The sequence below is a fragment of the Wasmannia auropunctata genome, unplaced genomic scaffold (genome assembly GCF_000956235.1).
Source record: "Wasmannia auropunctata unplaced genomic scaffold, wasmannia.A_1.0 LD334213.1, whole genome shotgun sequence".
Lineage (NCBI taxonomy): Eukaryota > Metazoa > Arthropoda > Insecta > Hymenoptera > Formicidae > Wasmannia > Wasmannia auropunctata.
The window spans coordinates 95,358-119,668 of record NW_012028677.1 but is presented as its reverse complement, the minus strand read 5'-3'; the positions used below and the strand labels follow the sequence as shown (position 1 = coordinate 119,668).

Sequence of the window (24,311 nt, the reverse complement as noted above, 5' to 3'; positions counted from 1 at the left end):
CGTCGAACAGTCGTATATGCGTCCGCATGTGAAAACGCCCCACTTGTTATGTGTGTATTTATGCCCGTAAGTGGCAATTGGCCGATCAATTGGCCGGGAAAGCTTTTTAAATTGTCGAAACGTACAAGGCAAACTGTCGAGAATTTATATTTTATAGATACACGCGCCGGCGAATCGCGAATCAATGTACATATGTAATTCTCCACATTCACTGGCTAGCTCCGATCGAGTTGAATCCAATCGTGTATTTGTTTTCACTAGTACGTTGATACAATTAGATAACAGTATAACCGTTTGCGTGTAACTCCACAATGTTTTGTAGTTTACATTACATTGAACAATTACAGAAAGTATGTACTTTCTTAAAATTTTATAAAATCTTTTTTAGTAATGTATAAAAACCAATTTATCTCCTTGGTAGCAAGTATTAAAATATGGGAAAATAGTAGAAGAAGGAAGGACAGTCTACGTGTTTTTTTTAAATTTTTATAATAAAATGTGAATTATAATGTCTAAGCCGTTTTCTATTTTACGCGATGCATATAATATTTTAAATTATAATATTCTAAATTGAAAAAAAATATATTTATTTTATAAATTTTTTGACAAAGTTTGAATTATCATTCTCTTAGCAATAATTGTAGACATTATTTAATTAAAGTTTTATTTATTTGATAAAATAAAACTGTTCCCCCTACACATACACACACACACACACACTCTCTCTCTCTCTCTCTCTCTCTCTCTCTCTCTCTCTCTCTCTCTCTCTCTCTTTCTTTCTCTCTAATTTCTCTGTATTTTATATATATATTTTATATAATATGACATTCACAAAATCAAGAATTTATTAATTTTTTAATTTCTTTATTTATTCTTTTTTTTTATTATAAATTAATGACGTAATTACGTAGAAAATATAATTCATAGATCAAATTTGCATTATTTGGCGCCGATGATTTTCAGTTCGACGATCTTTTTGAAATTCTCTTAAAACGCCCGATGAAATATTCATTCAGTAGGACGGCATTTATCGTAATTATCGTCTATGAAGATCGCAATTATTTTTGCGTCAACGCTCGGGCGCGACTGAATTTTTCCCGACCGAAATTTCTGCCGGGCCCCCGATGTCTCTAAGTGTCCTTACGATCTTTGCTTTACCCAATATCTTCTTGGCTCCGCGCGCTCACCAGGTCCTTCTACTGCGACGTTTAGCGCGCTTTCCTGTGGTGGGGGTACTTTTATTAAAACTCCCGTCAATAGTGCGGTGAGGAGGAGCAGGGAGACTCTCCTACTACAGGACGAGGCTTGCGCTTTATACAATGCTACAGCACAGCCTAGAGCCCAAGGACCGAAAGAGATTCACGGAAATATTCGCGCGTCTCTCTCGCAATTTTCCTACAATTCTTCTTTTTTTTTCCGACGCTCCGCGACTGAATTTACTTTCGCGAAAATGAGCGGCGTGCTTCACGAAGCGATCAGTTAAATTAAACACATATGTCGTTTTTAATAAACCAGAAAAAACACGAGACTTTCAAAAAATAAAGCTAAAGATAGTAATTTCCTTTATAATATCCAGACGATGTCAAGATAATTCAATTGTTTACAATTGTAGATAATATTGATTTATGAAGATTGCAAAATGTATTGTCTCAGGCTTTTATAATACATATTGATTTTTAATACAATAGAATTGTTTTCGAATTTCTTCAAAGCTTCAAAAGATAATGAATTTTTATGTAAATGTTATTGTATTAAATAATATTTTACTCTTATCATCGAATTTCAAATAACTTCAAATCTTCAAACTGATATTTCTTATCGATTTCGTTAGCATACGAGTCGAGATCACGTTCTAACAAAAATATTATTAAAAACCGTACGTGTGCGGTTATTCCACGTCCGTTTCCGCGTTATGAAACACCCCGTGACGAACGAAGATGGTAGACGTATATTTTATACGCTTTCCTTCTCTGGTTTTTAATTAAAGTTTGTAGGATACTCGAAGGGATAAAAGCTCAGACGTTGATCCTCTTACACATCGGCTGACATCGCGCTCGAAAGGACCAAAATACTCTCGTTTATCCCGAAAGCGTTAACAGCTTTTTAAGCAAGCCTCGCTTCTGGAAATTGGGGTGACATTTTCAACACGGACACCGGCGACACGTCGGGTGCTGCGATTGCAATTAATTGGAATTGCAACACGTTTATTAGAACGCGTTCGACGATATAGATGACATCAGACCGACACACCGACCAGGATGCTACAACGGTAAAACAACGTGATCTCCAGTTTATATTTCACTACCGCTTTTTAATTTCAAAAGCAATACGTTTTTAATTAATAAATTCCACGTTACGTTTTTCATCTATTTTAAATACATATGTTGTATTTCGTATTCGTGTGCTTTTATTTTCCGGTGCGCCGTTTTTACGAGAAGTCAATAGATGTCTTTTAAATATGATGAATAAGTTTCGCATGTTTTCCTCAGGTTTCAAATTTCTATTATTAATCATAAAAAGTGTCGTTTTTTTTCAGCAAATACAAACGATAACTTCTCAAATCCGGTATTTAAAGTAGAATTGTTGCTTTAGAGGGGATCGATTGTAATTTTACTCGTAGCTGTCGCTTTAATAATATCATTACCACGCGAATGTGGCGGATGAGTATCGCGCGCTTTCTTAGAATCCCTAAGAATCTACGTGCACAAAAGGAAAGCTGAAGGCGTACACGTGACCAACCACCATGGACCTCACGCATGCCCCGTTTAATACCACAGCTTGACGGCTTGGTTGGTATGTGGGGGGTAGGTAGGTATATTGGCGCCTGCCGTTAAGCTCATGTTGATCCCTTGTACCAAGCTAGAGCCCCTTTATCCACAGCGATCCGGAGCGTAGACAAAAGCCGCCATCTTGCCGGCGGATCTCCGTTTTCGAAAAATTGATAGACAACGTCCAACGGGATAAAACGCGCGTCATCGAAGAACTGCCACTCTCGGAAAATCCATTGTTATGTGAAAAAAATAATGTCAACTGAATTAGAATGATTTTTAAATCCTTTCGTATATATCAATTTATAGATAACAAATTTTATTTGGTAATTCAATAAGAGATTTAAAAAATATTTGAATAATTATATTGTAATATTTGTAAAAAAAAGCTATTTGGCTGTGGGAATTTTTTAATTTGAAAACATTTTACTGCTTTATAAAGATATTCTTTAATATCGTAATTTTAATAATTTTATATCTAATTTTTTATAATTCTCTTTTTCTTTTTAAATTGCAATATTATAAAAAGAAATGTGTGTAAATAGAATTAATTTTTTATTAACCCAGATAGCACCCAGAGCCCAAAAGAATTCATTAGTATATTCAGTTTTATGTCATCAATTCTGAGTTCATTTTCAGGTGCAAAAAGAATCCCTTTTAGAAAAAGAATTCTTTTTGGATCTGAAAATGAACTCAGAATTGGTGACATATAACTGAGTTCTTTTTTCATTCTCTGTGCTATCTGGGAATTTACAGAAATTTTATTCATATTATCCTTTTTTAAATATTTTTATATAAATTCTTATATTTCGTATTTTTTTTAAATGAATTAACACAAGGTGTCTTCCTCGGCTCAAAGGAGAAATAATTTTAAATTAAATAGAGATAATTGTTTTAAAGCGTATTTATTAGTCCGCGCAAGAAATTCTAACATATGTCAATGTTTGAAAACGATAACGCATAATCAGCAATATTTTTCATCTCCTGAGAACAGAGGGCTGTCCACACAGCGTTATCATTTTCGGTATCTATCTGAAGGTAAGATATGAGAGCGCGACGATGTTAATTAAACCGTAGCGCTCCGATAGCGCGCGACACGATATAGCTTGTCAATAAAAACTCCCGGAGCGTCATTATATTTTCACGTAAAATTACACGCACGTAGAGAAACCGGCCAGTTATTTTTCGTTTAGCCGTCGGCTTCTCTCAAATATTCGCATGACTGAACAATTGACGCATACTAAGCGACGCATTTATCGTGACACATTATAAATAATTATAACAGAAAATGTTACAATATAAAAGTTAACGTAAAAAATATTAAGTCAAGGATAATATATGATGTAAAAATAATAATCGCCTCTTGCCAATCATTTCTCAATATCACCTCTTTTCAAGCTTTTCAAGCGTTTTCAGTGACTAAATTGCACATTTTACGTAGTCAAATTAAATAACATTGATTAAATTTTAACAATTATTAACAGTCGCTTACGTCGAGATAATTATTAAGCTTGACGTATCGATAATAAAGCCGTCCACACGCATTCTCCTCGGCGAGAATGGAGGACGTAAAGGTGACGCCCCAGCGGCTTTCGTTGCGATGCCAGTGAAAGAGCGCTAAAGGCTTCGACACGCGCTGAAGTCGTTATACCTCGCCGCACATAAATAATTAATGACCATTTACTGGCGGTTATAAATGCGGCTTGCACCCCGGTTTAGTGAAAATGACTTCGGTGCGGTGGGAATATTCGCGCGTCATGTATCTACGTGGTGCTCGAAACGTTCTCACCCGCAAGTTTGCAATCGCAATTGCATGCGCGCACGTTGCAATGCTTAAAATAAATTTTATGGATCGTTACTGTAAAAGTGTTCATCGGAGATAAGTAAAGCGTTTAAAAATTTAAAAATTTTTACGTTCTCGAAAGGCCATTTATAGATTTTGTTTTTCTGTTTAGGATATTTCTCGAATATTATCGATATAAAGATATCGAAAGATTATTTTTATAAAAAGTTATGGGAACATCGTGAAAATATAATTGTTTTTTGGTTTAATTAAACTTAAAGAAAGAATAATTTTAATTTGTAATCTATTTGTAGGAAATAAGGACATTAACCATAAATGCTGACATCCCCAATTGAAAAATTTGTCCAGGACTGTCTGATATTTGTGTGGGATGAATTTCGTGCACATTACGGCAATAAAATTCTCCCACACACCATCGGGATCACGGGCAAAGGCATTTCATGTTCCGCATGAAATAAATATCGAGTTGAATTTGTTATGAAGGCAGCCGGGCGTGTATTGCGGATTGTGTTTATCAAGCCTGTTGATCTGTTTCAGGGGTACGATTGACTTATAGCCAGAAAGAATACTACACGCCATAAACACGCCCAAACAAATATTTTTAATTGATCAACAAACTAATAAAACAGATCTATTAAAAAAAAAGATTCATAATTTGTATTTTTCTAATCTATAACATAAAACTTTGCTTCCTCTCGAAATATATATATATATATACACACACACATACACATATATTACATAAAATTCATATATTAACTATTAAAATAAAAGCTTTTAATTTTTATTTAGTAGTTATTATTATTTAGCTTATATAACATTATTTAGATAAAAATATCTTTTTATAATTGCTAACAATTATCCAATTGATTAATTAATTCTTTATATAAAATTTAGAATGTGTGTATATATCTCCTTGGTTTAATATAAAATTGAGACATATTGGCGAAATGCTTATTGGAATTATTATTAATATAATTTATAATTAATATAAAATTTTTTAAAGACTTGCATTGTGAAGCATTCATGTATTCCCTTATTATTCGTTATGAGAGCTAGAGCTTTCAATAAACTTCAGATATCTATTCAAGATTTATGTAAAACACGTGTAAAGTTGAAACGGTAAATTAAAAATGCACAAGAGATGGTGTGATGGAACGCATGAATCAATGAAACCAACGGTACTTACAGAAGAGCTTTTCGACGCACGTGCGAGCGTCTCACCATCTCAATCGGGTTCCCCGTTACTGCCTGCCCGCGATCGTTTATATGGGCCCCTCTTGGGCCAAGGTGCACGTCGCATGAGCCGCAGTCACGTGGCTGTCACGTGCCAGGGATTACTAATTATGCCCCAAGAACGATCATAATATCCTGAACCCAGTGGGCACACTGCATAGATACAGTTAATATCTGGTACGGCAAACATCGCCGCTATTCACAGCTCCGGCGTATGAATAAAGTTTCCTGCCTAAGGCGGTGTGAAAGAGTGAGGGGAGGGGAAGGACTCTCTTTCTCTCGTGGATATTTGATTTTCGCACATAAGAAATGAGAATTTATGAAGGAGACTTAAGGAAATTCTTAAAGCGCACGACAGAGCGAGATGGTAGTATTTCGCGTAGTATCTATACAGCAATAATTTAGCGTAGAGAAAAACGATAATGAAATATCGAATAACTTTTATGTTTAATTGAAATGAGAAATTATTCAGTAAAAGCAGAATTGCGTTAAAATTCGTTTATTATTCTTAATGTTTATTATTCTTAAAATGTAGAAATTTCTATTATAGAAACATTTTACAATCTAAAAATATATTTTTATAATTATACGGTCTAATAAAAGTATAAAAATATTTGCTCTTGAAAATGCAGAAACATCGATTCGAAATACATTCGTTGAAGAATCCATTTCCAAAAAAAAATATTTTTTTTTCCAGATATTGGACGCCCCAGTTATATTTCGCATACAAACTGCCGATGTTTTACGCGTTTACGATCACACGTGAAATATACAAATGTTTTTCGTCGGCGACGTTGTTTAAAACGTTTGGCGAAACAGTACATATTTTTTCGCGAAAACAAATTCGCGCGTTGCAAATTCACATTTTTTTTTTTTCACAAACAGGTCAGTCCCAGGAAAAATTGCCTACATTCAATTGTAGTTTGCGTAACGCAGACCGGATATGAAGCGTGGATCGGTCGTGTGATCTCGGTAAAGAATAATATTTGTATGGTACTTTCCCATATTTGGATGTCGCTTTGAAAACATCAAGGATGGACTTTCCTATTTATCACTTTTTCTTGTTCGAATATTTTCCATATATTGCGCTAGAAAGAGAAAGAGAGAAAATCATAGAATTTTTTCGAAAATAAAAATTAAAAATAAAGTTTTATGAATTCTATTTAATTAATTTCTTGAAATTTCTCTCTTTTTCTCTCTTATTCTTTCTATCTTTCTATGTTCCGATTATATATATCATATATGTGTATAATATATGATTATATATATGTGTATATTATATGTATATTTGTGTATTTATGCTTCTCTGATATTATACGTAACATATGTATATACTATATGTATAATGTGTAACACGTATACATATACATATATACACGTTCTCTAGAATTCTCTGCGACCACAAGTTCAAATCAAATTTTAGGTCAAGTATTTGGGGATATTCTGTATAATATATGGCTAAATGGGCTTAATATCACTTTTACAAGTAATATTCGAACTTTTCAAATATATAGAAACGAGAATTTCTTTTTGATCGTCAGATGAAGAGACGGGAGAGACGCGCGCGAAACGATTTCGCCGGACTAATCCGTCGATTCCGGCTTTCGACTCGGGTTTCCCATGGACCTCGATGCCACGTGACTTGTGTCAATAGGACGCACTTGGGCATACCCGTCAGGGGATCCGTCGACTGGCAAACGCCCGCGATGTCTTTCCGGGCTCGCCGCAGCGTCGCAAACGGGAGAGCGAGTATTTGCAAAGTGGCCGAGTTTCCGAAATTGGCGACTACGCGGCCGAGAAAACAAGGGCGAAACGCGAGCCCGAATACATGGGAATATTTTCCCGTGCAAATAAACGCCTGCGGATGAGAATTTACGCAGCACGGAATACATGAAACGTCGTCGAGAGATCGACGAAACGATAAATATTCCACGGCTAGGCGAAATGAGCTCTTTTGAGCTGTCAACGCGCTACGCCTTGTGCATTATGCAAAATTACAATACGAATAAGCTGGCCCATTAATTTCTGATTTGAATTTAATGATATTTGTTCGTAATGTATTTATTTTTAACAAACTAACGATTTCGAGAATTATCTCACTTGACGCGATTTATATGGTACTTTTGTAGAGTGATATAATATTTTTATACATAGCTTATATTTTTTTGAATTACAGATTTATAATTTATATCTGCTATATTTAAATTGTACTTAATTATATCTATAATTGTATCTATAATTCTATATGTATTATATATAGTTAGCATTTTTTTTATATTGATTTAATTACTTTTGTATCTCTTCACTTCTCTCTCTCTCTCTCTCTTATCTAATTTAAAGAATAACAATTAAATTTCCTATTTCCAATCGCGTGTGATATCTCATATAATATCGTTCTCTTACAAGGTGTTTTACAGCCGAACGAGCGAATTAATTTTCCTCCGATTATCTCTCGTCGCCACGCTTTCGCAAAACGATCTGCGATATGTCTCGTATCGTAACTTGTATTTCACCGTCGACAAGTTATTCCTCCTGTCAGGTCAAAGGGAAAGAGAGAGAAAGGAGAGAGACAGAGAGAAGGGGGGGAGGGAGACAATAGGGGACGTATAACAGGGAGGCGTACGACCGGTAGCAGCCGATCGCCGATCGTGTAACGTCATACGGCGCTCCCACACGTGACGGCACGTGGCGCCCACGCGGGGACACCTCCCCCGCGCGCGCGCCCCATCCGCGCGTGGTCGCGCGAGAACGAGAATGCTCAAGCGTGCGGAAAATCGCTCTTTGAAGTCCCGAAATTCGCTGTTAATCGCGATCTAACGCTCACCTTCGTCGCGCGCGCCGCGAGCCCGGCCCGGCCGGGCGATATGTTTTTCAGCGGAAGTCGAGCGAGGGTGAATTCCCCCCTTCCTCACCGCTCTCTTTACCCAGCCGTCTCTCAATCGCGTCCGAATCAAAATCTCTTCACAGAGAGAGAGAGACAGATACGCAAAACGTGGGTTCGGTGGAGGGGGGGAGGGGGAATGGGGGGCTGAAGAAGCGCGGGTGAACGAGGAGGAGGCGCGCGGGATGACGGGGGTGACGACGGGGGAGGGATGAGGTAATTGTTTGCCAAGCGTCTATATTGCGCGTTCGGCTGGTATCGGGGAAATACCTCGTGGCGACATTGTAATCGATCACGGCGATTCTCAGATGATTCTTCATCGCTGAGAGAGGTCTCGATAAAAAAAAAAAAAAAAAAAAAAAAATCCTTCCGATTTCCTTTAAATTTCATGCGCGTCATTTTCTTATTTTCTGCTCCAAGTGCAGGATTATTCTGCGTTAAAAATGCATTGTTATCTTCATTGGAGAAAGAATGAGAATAGTGTCAACAATTGAATCTGCGGTGAATTTTACTGTACAAGGGGGATAAGATTTTTCGGAATTACAACTTTTCAAACATATTTGCGGATTATACAGATTTTAAGAGAAACTTAGCACTCTCTTTTTACTTTAAAAATTCGGCAATTTTGCAGCTGTGTCTGAATTGTGCCCTAAATACAGCTACTTATATGTGACGGGCGCTATAGTCATTTTATTGAAAACTTTCGGGGGAGGGGACAAGGAAATATATCGTTCTGTATATCTGGGCGCGGCACGTAAAACGCAATTTCTGTCGTCAGGTGCGCCCTTCGTGTCTCGGAATATTTACTTTTCTGGCGATATGAATAGTTATTATGATAAATAGCAATATGCCCGACATTCCGAGGCTCGCGTGTAACTCCTGCCGAGGCGGTATCAAGGTTTGCATTCATTTTTCAAGGATACCAGCCGTGAGAGCCGCGCGCAAGAGCGAAAAGAAAAAAAGTCTCTCCTTCGGCTGTGATTTAAATTTATGACGACCGAAAGCGCGACAGAAAATAAAACGTTTCTTGTAATAGCAATATGAATATTCATACGTACAGCAATAGTTTTAGTATCTCCCCCCGCGAACAATTATTCTGGGTGCCGATATCACCGACAATGATATAAATGTAAAGTGAAACGAGCGAAAATTATTCCGCATTTAAGTCCGTTGACTTTCACAGGGTTTCCTCTTCCCCGCTCCCTCCGCCCCACGGAAATCTGTCGCGCAAATGTACAAAAATTTGAATTATAACTTTATTAAATTTCACAATTTCCGGCGTATTAAATCCCCAATGTGTAGTAAGCCAAATAAATGCGCGATCGAAATGCGAGTGACGGCATGCTTTGCATAAAACTATGTGGGTTACAATTTTCGATAATTATTCAGTCACGGATACGCAATGCGACAGTTTGGTCTCGTTGAATAATGTACAAAATACTCTCTCGGACAAAATTTCAATAAAAACAAAAACTTTCCGTACTACGTTTAACTGTAGCCTAAAATTTGATTACTTAAAATACTTAAATCAAGATGCATATCGTAAAATGCGAGAAGTGTTTTCATTGCATGCTCTCTTTCGAATTCTTTACCTCTTGTCAGAAACGTGGTGACCTCTCATCGTATTTCTGTGGTGCGCAGTGCGCACTATTTATAATTTACACATATATACGGGATCAATTTTAACGCCGATTTCGAACGGCCTAATATTTAGAGGGATTTTCATGGCAAGATGTAGCTACTCTCGGTGGATTGCCGCTGCCTTCCGAGAGGTAGCGATTGAATAATGATCCACTGTCTCTAATCGGATTTGAACCCGGGTCTTTGACATCGAAAGCAGACGCACAACTCTCTGCGCCACGATCGCTACAAAAAATTTAAATAATTTCAATAAAATTGAAGAAAATAATAATGTCAGAATTTATTATGTTAAGTGAGTAACCTGCAGAACGATCGAGCTGTATCTCAACTCAATTGTTCACTCAACACAGTAAATCTTTGACATAAAATTTAAAATAAAGAGAATTAAAATTTAAACGAATAATAGCAATGAGTCAAAAACTTGTCAAAATCTTTGTGCTAATATCCGAGAATTAAAGTAGAAACACTATTAGCACGAAGACCTCTTTTTCGTGCTGGTGCCATTTCTATTTAATTCGTTATATTAGCACGAAGATATTAGCTTGACTTCCTGGCCCATTGCTATTATTTATTTTAAATTTTAATTCTCGGAGTCTGAATATATTATTGTTCAATTTAATAACATAATTATTCATCATCGTGTGCCATTATCCGATCCTCGAACATAGGCGACCTCTTCTGCATACTATATCCGTAGATATATGGGATAGTTTTTAACGTCAGTTCCGAACGGCCTATTAGAAGAGATTTTCCTAGATAGTATTACTCTCGGTGCAGGATTTGCCTTATGGTGGCCGATCACTTCCAATTCTAATCGATTAAAATCGATTTAGAGTTACATTGTTCTGGGTGGATTTAAACCTGGGTCTTTGGCATAGAAAGCCGACGTGTAGCCTCTCGCGCCACAATCGCCGCGTATAAAATTTAAGTAGCATTGCATGCTACTTTTGTAATAATTCTTTAGTTGCTTAAAATTAGTCAGTTGCCTGCGTCCATTGCCTGAAATTATTGATGATATTCTAAGATATTGAAAAGAAAAGATCTTTATGTAAAAACTGTCCATTTGTCAATATTAACAGAGAAAATAAAGATGACAAGATCAAGGAAAATGAACAAGAAGGAAAGAAAATTTATGATAATGAAATTCGTGTAAAAGGTTTGCAAAATCTTATTCTCTCATCGAGTTTTGTGCCATAGGCTATTATTTATAAAACTCAAGTTCTTAAAAAAAAGAAAAGACTTTTCTTAAATGGCTTAGAAAAATTTCTCTGTTATGTAAAATAGAGTTGAACTGAAAGGCCATGGAAGCTGCTTTGCTTCAATTGTGCTAAAATTCGTTTTCAGCATTTTATTCGACGAATATGACAAACTTATTGTATCGATTTAACGCGAGCTGACACAATGATTTGCAAGAATTTATCAATTACACCTTACGACGGCACATGCAAAACGATACGTTACATTGTTTTACATTATTGCGCAGGTAGAACCCTCGGTACTCGGGGGTAATACGAGTGAATTCGGTTTGAACTCGGGCCGGGGGCGTTCCTTTATTGAACCGTGCGATGCTAAAGCCCGAATGCCAAAGAGTAGCGGGATCGGAAGGAACGTACGAACCCTCCTTGGTCTCTCTCTCTCTCTCTTTTTCTCTCTGTCTTTCTCTGTAGTATCCCGGTGCCGGGTAACAGGGACGCATTCCAGGGAGGCGCGCAGCTGCTTTCAGCTACGCTTCGCATCCTGAAGCTGCGTTTCACCCACGTTTACCGTATAACCAGTGGCGGATTATCTGAGACGGTTGCTTTTCCGAGAGGTAACTCGACGGTATCTCTCGAAGATGTAATAATTATTTGTTACTGAATTATTAACTGCAATTTTGGTATCTCATTTAGCTATTAATTAGTATTAAGATTTTAATCTGTAGATTATTTTGATTATTTTATTTGGCTTCAACTTTGCTTTAGATATACATATACTATTAGAGACATATTATTTTAAATTCTTATTAAATCTTTTAATGGTTATATCATGGGTATTCGAAAATGATATATTACGCTCTTCTGAATCTACCTCGTGAGAGATAACTGACTCCTGTCGGCGTCTTGGCTCGGAAGCTCAGCTTGCGCTCGGGGCGTTTGGGTGTTCTCCGCCACTGCATACACCGCTCTCGTTTCGCTCTCGTATGGGCGCCGCGCCGTGCTGCATTCCTAACAAAGTAGTCATCACGCATTCCTGGGACGCAATCGTGAACTTCCACCCTCGTTAGCAAAAGATGGATTCGTGCGCGCTAGGCTAAAGAGGACACGTTATTAGAATTCATCCGGCGGCTGTCATCGCGGGGGTGGCAGGGTGACGTCGAGTTTGGATTCCACTGAGCCCTCGAAAAGCAACGGCGACGCTATTCGGTAGCGACTTTTTCCTTTTCTTTTTTTTAAATCGCAACACGAGGAATGCACGTTGCGAATTGTATCATATTCGAATTTTTTGCGGAATTCTACGGGTATAGAGCTGTGAGCTGAACTCCCGCCTCGTAATCGCCATGTAGGAAAGAAGTAATACATATGCGTGAATTTATACTAATTTAATACGAATTCATTAAGAAAGTCGAAAATTTATTAATACCTGATTAGCGTAGCAATTCGGGTATTTTTACAAGGGTATTTTATTTAGGTATTTTTGCGAGAGACCTAAATGTACACCAAATCCTGCCCAGGTATTTATATTTCCGGGATTTCTCTACTTTTTTCAGCTAAACCTATTTCAATCATTACTAAATAGCTGCCTATTAATATCGAACTTGTTAATTTTAACCCGTATAGGACACCTGGATGCGAATTCGCACCAAGCGAATTTTTTTAAAGTTTTTATATCTTCTGAAAATAAAAAGCAAAATTAAAGCAAAATGTGTTTGTCAAGGTAAAATTGTCTGACCAATCGATTGGTAATATTAAATTTTCAAAAAAAGAACGTAATTGTTTTCAAATTTCGTGTTAAACAAAATCATTCAAAAGAGAAGTGTCCTTTACGGATTAAACTGTTTTGGTTATTTAACATTTTATGAAATTGTTTAAATAATAAAGCTAAGGTCTAAAATAAGTTTGTTTCTATATGTGCAACTATAAAAGAAATATACAGAGCTAAATGTAATTTTTGTTGCATACAAAACATTAAAGATTTTTTTATATAACTATTATTTATTTTTACAAAAAAAATTATTTCTTTTATATAGATATTTTTATGAAATATATCAAATTAAAATACGTGTATTTAAAGAGATTGAAAGACTCAAGTCTGACGAATTAAAATATTACAAAACGCTGTTATAAAAATTAATATTTTCCATGATCACTACTCGTTACTTATTTAAAAATTGTAAAATGAAATTGAACTTTTTCTTCACGCTAGTCTAATCTAAATTACAAAAAAGAAGTCGAATATAATGGAACATATAAATAAATTTATAAACATAAAAAATTTATGTTTTGGATATTTTATATATTTTATTGTAATTATTGTGCTCATATCCGATTAACATAGCTGACGTTAAATAAAAATTCTCTGCGTTTAATAAAAATTTTATATTTATTCCTGGACGCGCAAAATAATGCTGCTAGTGCTGGATACTGGTCCAATTACTCAAATTTTGCCGTGGTAAGGGAGAGTTTAGCAATCGAGCTCTCCGCGTCTCGTGAAAGGAATTCCGATGTCAATGCACCCTGCATTTTCACAACATGTGCAAAACAAAGCGTCCAAGGCCTTGGACGCATCAGTACCGTTGCGTGGGCACCCTTTCTCTGCGTGACCAAAGGGAAGTTGGATGGTCTGTGCGCGGACAGGGATTTTCTCCACAGGATATATAATGCTCGAACCGTATCGGCATAATTACACGGCCGGCGTTAGTGTCACATCCTAAACAATATGCCGAAGAAGGGTAGGGCCTCGGGTCGCCATACACCTGCAAAAGAACCCCATATTTCATCCGGCGCTGCAAGCGACTTTTGTGCTTTCACGTGCCGTGAAATGGTAAGGGTCATTGAGCATCCCTAATTTTTCATTGTGTCCCGAGAAATAGGACTAGGATCGATAGCTAGGATCGAGATTCGGATCGCATCTGGAATAGCGCGGCTTTAACTCTTAACGCCCGTAGTGTCGACGTTGATCATCGATAAGAGTCATTGTTCATAGATCAAATTACACAGATTTTTCGAAAGTATGCCAAACGTGTAAATCACTTGTCCTTTTCATTAAAATTACAGAGTTTTGCTAGTTAAATCAAGAAAACTATTGTGAAACAACGCCGCGTTTTAAAAGCTATATTTAATTAACTATAAATAAATGATACAAAATCTTTTCCCTCACGAAATTATATCTTTATCAATTTTAAAGTAAGTTAGATGTGCCAGTAAGTAACTTAAACTTTACTTACTGGCACATCTAACAGTAAATAAAATATAAGAAAATGATTGAAAATATAAACCAAAAGAATCATCATAAATAAAATTATATATATATAATATATAAAGGCAACGTGAACATTATTTCTTCTAATATTTATGTAAAAAAGTAAAATAAGCGTATATAGAAACTTAGATTTCCTTAAATAAGAAGCTAAGAAGAAGTTTTTTAATTTGATTTAATTTACCACTTTATGACTTCTTCCATCTAAATCTGAGGGATCTAAGGATCCATCGATCCTACGCGACGTATGGCGACTGTCGCGTACGATTAAGCGAGTCTGAATACTAACTGGGCATCTCGGTCGGAGGGGGACGAACGGAGGAGGGGGGCCCCCTCGACCTGCACGTGTTTCCCCCGAATACTTTGCATCACCATTACCGCCAACTTGATGCCCCTTTGTATCGCGCGCACCGGAGGGGCAATGCCGTAGTTTCGTTCCCAACTAGGCGTATCATTGGGGGATTCGTACCGCGCGCAGCACAGGAACAGAGACAAAGAGATCTATATAGGCTTTTATTTGGCAAACATCGCCGATAGACGGCCCGTACAAAGGACGGCATTGTCGCATATTTACGCGGACTGACAAACGGCCAAATACTCAACGCGCACCGACTTTCGGCGAAAAAATATGTCCCGCAGGCAGTCTCGCTCGAAAATGGCATTCGGTTATTAGCCGAATCCGCGGGGGCAACAGCTATATACGCGTCGGGAAAAGAGCGGAGGCCGATCGGCGACGAGCGCTACTCAAATCTACAAACAGCTTCATGTCAATATAGCGTCTCGATTCCTTCTCATTTTACAACTCGTTTCGTCCGTCCATGTATCTATCGATAGACTTTTATGTTAAACTGGACAATCACTATATGAAATAGTCTCAACAGACATCTATATTTATCCGAAATAAATTTTACAAAATTATATTATTAAGATAGTTATCGAGAGATGTTCACTTGTGCAGTGAAAACTTTGTTTGTGAAGCAATTGGTCAAATTATCTACAAGTTGAGTTCTCTAAAACTATCAGTTTTATAATTACTTTGTGATACATTTTGCTTAGAATAAATGTACAATAAATTATTATATAAGGTAAATTTTATTCTCTATTAATCTTCTATTAATTTTCTGAGGTCATTTATCCTGTTAATTTTCTGTTAATTTTCTTCTATTAATTTTTTAAAATCAAGTGTAGCGGTTATCAAGTAAAATTAATTAAATACGTCCTTTTGAACGAAAAATTATGTACTGTATTGTTAGATTAATCACGTTCTTCTCTTGGATGGCATAAATATTTCTATGAAATCAGCAACGTACGTTTGATATACATATACTAGTATATATAGTGTACTTCCAGTTTTATCTTTATTTTTGACGCAGGTTATTCATCGCAAGGGATGAACCCGTCGCTCTTCGCTCTCACGTCGATGCTTCTATCTTCAATGACGATAGACCCATATAGGAGGGTAGAGAAAGCTATAAACTTACTTCAAATTGATCTGAATTTTTGTTTTGCATGATTGTTATTGTAAAAAAAAGAGAGAGATTCCGGCGGCGCCCAAGATCGATGTCGGACGAATTCGTCGGGATACGTCACTGAATCCGGCAATGGTCGGCCGGATATTGATCTCCAGCTCGTGCGTTGCCGCCGGTTGAGGACCACTGGCGTCGTTTCACCCCACCGATTCGCTCTGGCAAGGGCGGTTCCGCGCGACGCCAATCGCGCCTCTACCGTTAGCTTCCGCGGGGGATGAACCCGCCCTCCTCACGCTCGCGTCGATGCCTCGTCTATCTCCAATGACGGAGACGAGACGCACACCCGCGCACCCGCTGCACACAAACGGCAAGGTAGAGAAAGCCGCGCCGTGTGTGGGGGGATGGGGGTTGGTGGGAGGGTAGGTGGGAGCGAGAGGGGGATGATTTTCGCTGTCGGCGAAGTCGGTGGGCCTCGTCAAAAAAGCGACGGAGCTCACGCTGATGACACGTACGAGACCGTCACGTACGGAGTGCGTTCGGTGCCGGAATAGCGCGACGAGTGTATGAGAAAGTGGAACGGGGGAACCGGGCGCGGAAACATCGGCGATCGTCTTCGTGTCCAGAATGCGATGCGGCCGTGGCATCGCGCGCCCCGAGGTCGTCCGGGAGGACCGTCGCGTTAAACTCGCACACCGCAACCCCGGCAGTTCGTCATGAGACTCGGATGACGTATACGGCATTGCCCGTATCAAACAACACGACGAGGGCTGAACGACGATCGTCCTGTCCGCGGCGTTCTTTCCGCCACTCGCTGCAACCAGAGAAACAAATGTTCAAGATCTGATCGAAGCAAGATCGATGTAAAGGGTGTAAAGGACTAATTTAGCCTGGACCTGAATTGATTTACTGAGGTGTTAACTAGAGAGATTGTTGTATTTCTATGTATATTTAACGGAAAACAACGTCACACGCGATATTCTCATTTCGATGATAAGTGATATTAAAGAAATTGAACAATTTGAAGGATCCAACAGTCGACGAGACGAGAAGCAAGTGAAGTGTGATTTATTGACAATTTATCGTCGATCTATTCATCGAAAAACTCGAGTTAAAAGACGTTCTGTCAAGATTTGGGAGTCAATTGGAGTTTTTCGAAACAATCAGATGCCAAAAATAGAAGCAGGCAACAGGAGAGAAAGAGAGGAAGAGTTTTCTTAAGAAGACAAACTTTTCTTTCGGAGATCTAACTCCCTTCGGTTTAAAGACTTTTCGGATATTGGTGTGTGGCCTTCAAGTGTTTAGAATTCCAGCGAAAGCTTTGCAGCAAAAACTTTAAAATTCCTCTTGCAGCTGAAAAACTTTCTTATCTTCAAGGTTCCAGTGAGAAAACACCATGTTGGAATTTTATCCTCCAGCGCCTGGTTCTTTCAATCGTCAAAGCGAACCGGGCCAAACCTTGCCGACGGTTCCACCTATCCCCTTTCGGCCTACAACTGATAATAATAATGCAGGTGAGAACAAATTAATTTTAAAAACGTGTAAAAAAATCTTTACTCCGAAATATATATATTTTTTAAATTCCAAGCATAAAAACGCTCTAAGAGTTCTCTAAAAAAACGTTTCTAAATAAGTCTGCACGAATTAGCGTAATACAGACTATTGTTTTAAGAAAATAAAAAATGGCAAAGATATGATTGTTTAATCTAAGAAGATATGGTTCTATACAAAAGTTAATTTATAACTTTGGAAATTGACATAAGAAATTCATAGTCCGATCTCGTATTCAAAAGCATCTTAAACCTGGTTGTAGGCAGTCTTAAGACTTCATTTGACTAATAAAATATTCGTATAAAAATCATACGTCCCGAGATTGTACTTAAAATGATCTTGAATAGAAAACTATGAATACTAGCCTAAAATTGTAATAAATATGTATTGCATTGTAGTAAACGTGTATGTCAACTATACGATATAACTGTTAAAAGTAAAGATTGATGCATTATTTTTATTTCATAAGCAGTATTTACCAATAAATTGAGAAAAATATGATATTATAGCAAGGAAAACTAGCGACATTACCCAGAAGAAATTTTGTGCAACAGAAAATTATAAAATAAAAACTGCAACTTGAAAAATAAATAATGATATATTATAATTGTTACATTTTGAAACTAGAGAATCGTGAATTTTATTGAAAAAAGAGATAGCTTCAAATGTTCTACATTTAAATTATAAAATTGCCATATTATTTTTATATTTCTAATCTTCTTTCCAAATGATCATCCGATATATTAATATACATTATATATATTTATATATAATAGGTAATTTTTAATTTTCTGAAAGTATCAAATATTATTTCAGCGCCAAAATTCTCGAAAGATTTAGATCACACATCGACTATACTTGTTTAATAAAAAATGAATATCAATTTGAGAAATAGAGCTAAATATTTTATATACCTGCGCTATTTTACGTCTCACAAGCAAAAAGAAAACGTTAAATCTTTGCCGAAAGATACACGCGGTCCGCGTCAAGTCACGCGCAGCGGACAGTAAGGCGGACCGCACATCTATCCGCACTACTGCGTTTCCTTCTACCTGCCTCTTTTTTTCCTTTCGACCCATAGAAAGGATATTCGAAGGGTTTCGATTTCGACATATGTGATTGTGAACGGCAAGTTTCGCGAACGTGCTTTAAAACGCCCGTGGCATTTGTTCCCGCAGAGCCGACCGTTTCCGTCAAGACGGAGTCCGGCCTCCTCGAGACAATCTGCGCCGGCTGCGGTCGCACCATCGCCGACAAATACGTGATGCGAGTCGCCGAGAGGAATTACCACGAGGAGTGCCTCTCGTGCACGGCATGCGGCGCGATGCTGTCGCACTCGTGCTTCATACGCGACCTCAAGCTCTACTGCCGTTCCGACTACGAGAGGATCTTCGGGGTGAAGTGCGCGCGGTGCATGGAGAAGATCAGCTGCTCGGATCTGGTGATGCGGCCGGTGTCCGGCCTGATCTTCCACGTGGAGTGCTTCGCGTGTTGCATGTGCGGCCAACCGTTGCCACGGGGCGCCCACTACATCCTCAGGCAGGGCCAGCCGATCTGCAGACGGGACTTCGAGCACGAGCTGTTTCTAAATAGTCCGCAAGGTGAGTGTCGCCTGTTTCGTGTGTATTTTACGATCGCACGCGTGCATCAATCGCGATCCTGTCTTCGACGCGGGGTTCGACTTCCAAGTTGCCGCTCGATTCAGCCGTTTTGAAATAGCGCACCTGTTCCGGTTACCGTCCTCCTCTGACGTGCATAAAACGATTGGATCTTTATACGTTTCATAAATGTCTAACGTGAAAGAGAATAGAAAGTTGATCTATTTAGAAAATATACAATCGGATCATTTTAAATAATAGATAATTTGAAGCGATCACTTTGTCGTCAAGAAAATACGATCAATTTGAAACGTTTTTCTCATATAAATTTGGTGTATATATTACCGTCAAAACTCAGAATCGTTAAAACCCCATTTCACTAGTTAAAGCTAGTTTTAAATTTAATTGAAACGAGGTCTATAAATTGTACTGTTTAAACTGTTTTACATGGGTTTTCGACTTTCCACGTGTAGCAAAGTTTAACCCTCTTCCCTCCCTTCCTCGCTGTTTACGGGGCGAAACGAGGTTTATAATTATATTGTCCACATATAAATTTTCAAGTTTACGTATAGTCAACCATTCTAGTTTTAACTAGTAAATTTGAGTTTTAACGGATTATAGGTTTTGACGGTAACATAAACATATACATTAATAGCTGCAGCGTATAAATAAAGAGTATTTGATGTTACAGCCTGACAGTAGAAATTGTATCCTAATTAAGGAGCTTATGTATATGTATACATGCACGGACGTGATTATTTTTCTCGAGAGCCGAGAGGCGTCGTTCTTACGTGAAATATGTTATCGTAAACGAGCACTGGCATGAATGCGTGGAAATGTGTGCGTATCATGTTGCATGAGAGATGATTTTCCACAATATATCTATCTCTGTATGTGAATTACAAGCTCTGTTTTCATCCCTTCGCTAAGATAGAAGCATTATCTGGTATACTACAATTGAGCGACTCTGCGAAAAGCTTATAGTTGAGTAAATATCTCGTAATTTACTCGTGCGGAATGAATCGAAAGGAGATCCCTAACGTTTCTTCCGCATACTGTTTATAACTGTGACAAAGCAAACTGCTCGATTATCTTTCATATATCGTCTTGTTTCGCGTTTTTAAACGCGATCGGCCGCCGCCGTTTCCAACGTTAAAATTATAAATGAATTGAGAATTGAGATTGGCGAGCGATGTACGAGCGATTTTGACCGCGAGATAATTTTCGCAAAAAGCCTCCCCTGGATCATTATCGCGGAATGCTTGAAAATACAATACGAATAACAATAAAATGAAAAACCGTTGAGAAACGCATTGTACATACCTTGTTGCATTGTTCGCAGGTTGTACTACAATCTAAAGACATCCAAAGTAAAAATCTACAGGAATTTCGAAACAGGGCTGTTCCTTTTCAAGGTAATTTATACTTTTCAATCAAGCGAATAAATGATCGGAAGCGTTATCGGCGGTGTGAGCGCGCGTTTTTTGGCGGCATTTCCTGAAACTATAGACATCGTTAAATTCGCCAATCCTCTATCTCTCTTTCTCTCTTTCTCTCACTCTCGCATAATCAAAATACCATGAAAATATCTTGATACCAAAAAAGATGTGGAATTTATTCCACGGCGTTTGTCCGACCGATATCCCAACATAAATTTATGGCACGCGTTTTGAGATATTTTATGTGTTATCGATGACGATAGAAAATGATATAAGAGCAGTTTGTGAGCCACCTACGTCTATACATTCCTTTCTCTCTCTCTCTCTCTCTCTCTCTCTCTCTACTTTTTTTATAATACTACATGTTTTAAATACTAAAAATCGCACTTAATAGCGAAACATTGAAAAAGATCCCAATAAAAATTTTAAAGTAAATTTAAAAATTTTTACGAGACAATGAGCCATTGGAAACAAATTTTTTTTCCACATTATAACAAGTATCGTGCAAATATTTCTGCCGCGTCGGTTTTAATTGTTCATCGCGCTTTTATTAACAATGAATGATCCGCGATTTTAACGGCGCGATCGCGCTCATTGATTTGATCGACAATTCCACCGGCCTCGTATTCCCACGGGAGCGAAACAATTTTTAACAATGGAATTCCTAGAATTCTTGAAATGTGTGCGTAAAATGGAATCGGCGCGCATATGGCCGGTGCGTTTGTTCGCGGCCGACATGTTGCCGCGCTGCGGTACATATGTTGCACGGTAGGCGTGGCCTGTGCTTTGTCGGATCACTGTCTGATCGAAACCACCCGTATCTACTGCTCGACTTCGACCACTGGCCTCTTGCGTCTGACGATCAATCCCGGTCACACGGCGGCGGCGGTCGCACCATTCGCAACACGAAAACTGTTCCCGCAATAATAAATTGTTCACTCTTATTATTCTCCATTTTATTTTACGTCGTCGAATGTTTTTTTACGTGCAATAGTTTAATAATTAGCTTTCATTAAATTTTTATAAAAACAATCGTTTTACCAAGATAAATCTTAAAATATTAGTATGTAATGTATGATAAAACAATAGAATATGTGTTATGGAGTATGTGTGTGCACGCTTGTGCGTACGCATATGTGTATGTATTTAATGTAGCACGCGACATTAAATATGATTTAAAAAATTAAACTGAATTCTATTATATTTTTTTATACTTTCTATTTATATTATTGGAATGTTGAGATTGAAAAGCAGAAATTTAAAATAAATAAAAGACTAATAAGAAATAAGTGGGCAGCGTTGCTGCGCACGTGAAAATTATTTATAAACATAAATAAATCGCATTGTTAGATGATGACTTGTTGGACGAGAATCGACCACGGGACGGCCGTCGGGGTCCGAAACGGCCGCGGACGATCCTTACGTCGGCGCAGCGACGTCAGTTCAAGGCGTCCTTCGAGGTGTCTCCGAAGCCTTGCAGGAAGGTGCGCGAAGCACTCGCCAAGGACACCGGTCTCAGCGTGCGCGTGGTTCAAGTGTGGTTCCAGAATCAGCGCGCGAAGATGAAAAAGCTCCAGCGGAAGGCCAAAACGGAGCCCGGATCCGATAAGGAGCCGAAGGAGGAGCGAAGGACGGAAAGTCCGCACAGCGATCACAGTAAGCCTTTTTTTTTCACTACAGAATTCTATCGCAAATTCAATCGCATGACTGCTTCCGAATTTCCAGATCCTAAAATCCCTTTTTGATCCTGAACGTGAAATTTCGAAAACGTGGTTGTTTCTATGCAATACTTTCATTAATTCTAACCAATTTTTACCGATTGCTGTCTCACTTTCATAATCGAGTCATCTACTATTATATAAAGAAAAAAAGAAATTCATGTAGCGTAGAACTGAGAAACAAACGCGCGCGAGAATCGAAAAACTTCGCGAATTTGCGAAGACTGGTTAATGGGGCTTTGGTAAACGAGTGAGTTCAATGTCAATTGTCTAATCTCGTTCGCAGGTCATTACTTGAACGCCCTGAACATGCGCGATGGGGAATCTTCTAGCTTCCCCTCAGCCACCCAACCGCTCAACCCCAATAACCCGTACTCGCCCGACGGTAAGTCTTTACTCACCGTAGAAACTCATTTGCGCACCGATCAGACGGTATGTGCGTAACGCGTTTGTGTCCCGTGACAGTTGTTTACAAGATATCCTGGTACACGCGGATGATATTAGAATTCAGATATTCAAACAGATATTCCGGCTGATTTGCAATTGATTCTTTCGCTCAAAAATTGGATGCTTCATTACTGACAATAAAATAGATCTCTCAAATGAATAAAAGTTTTTAGTGAATTAAAACAAATTTTGTCAAAGACTTTCTGTGGAAACATTCTTGAAATTTGTGAAATGCAATTGGTACAGCATTTTAATATTTAACATTAAAAATTCCATTTTTAATCCCTAAATCTTGCAACGACGTAAAAGTAAGCTTAGAAATATAAAAAAAATGTTACGACAAAACGGGCAAATGAGAGTCACGCGCTGTTAGTGAGGCGCAAAGTTTTAGCTTTTTATTAATGAGAGCTAAATACAAAGTCTACATTTTTGCCCGCTTTGTTTTTACATTTTGAATATAGAGAGTCCTTTCTAGATTTTGTTTTTAGAAATATAAAATAGTCGATCAAATTTTTAGGGAAAATTAGCTGCGAACTGCAATTGACATGCATTTTCTCCGTTGTCTCTTGTATTTTTGGCAGCGTGATTAATTGCAATACAACTTCGCGAGGAACGACGAAATGCATATCTTTCCTTCCAGACGCGTACCCGGGCCACTCGGGGGAGAGCTTCTGCAGCAGCGACCTGTCCCTGGACGGCACGGACGGCGGCTTCGACATCGGCGAGAACGAGGGCGGCGGCGCGGACGGCAGTCATCAGGGTGCCTCGCATTCCCACCACGGCTCATCGTCGCACGACACCCCGTCGCTGTCGCAGAGCCTGCACGCGGCCATCAACAATCCCATCGACAAACTGTTCATGATGCAGAGTAGTTACTTCAGCGGCGATCACGCGTAATCCAAATTTTCCCCTTTCTTCCTCTCTCTCTTTCTTTCTCCCTCTCTCTGTCTCTATCTTATTTCTCGTCGCTCTTATTTCTCGTCGTCTCGCCCTCTTTCTGTACGTTCTCTTACCTGTCCTATCAAACGATTTGCTTTATCAACGAGGAAGCCGATGTTAACACGTTCTTATTCATCTTTCCGCATCGCGATCAGTTTTTCGAGTTCAGACTTTTTGTTTTCTCTAAGCTGGCCGCTGCTAACCCGATTTCAACCGACATTTTGAAAACTTTTATTTTTCTTCTAGATGACCTGATATATTCCTACCCTTTGAATTTGCGACGTCGACGATTCTCCAAAAGTATATTTGCTTTTTTCTCTGTTTCAAATACAAACTCTGTATTTATCCTCTGTGTGTAATAAATGCAT

The 24,311-nt window shown here is 38.3% G+C and overlaps 1 protein-coding gene across 1 annotated transcript; it reads left to right on the top strand.

Moving 5' to 3' along the window:
• Positions 1-17,588: 17,588 nt before the first annotated feature.
• Positions 17,589-24,311, top strand: LOC105459062 (LIM homeobox transcription factor 1-beta-like). Its single transcript, XM_011704741.1, has 5 exons — positions 17,589-17,765; positions 18,981-19,403; positions 22,190-22,495; positions 22,844-22,942; positions 23,645-24,311. The coding sequence occupies exons 1-5, from the start codon at positions 17,648-17,650 to the stop codon at positions 23,899-23,901; spliced, it is 1,203 nt and encodes a 400-aa protein (XP_011703043.1). The 5' UTR covers positions 17,589-17,647; the 3' UTR covers positions 23,902-24,311.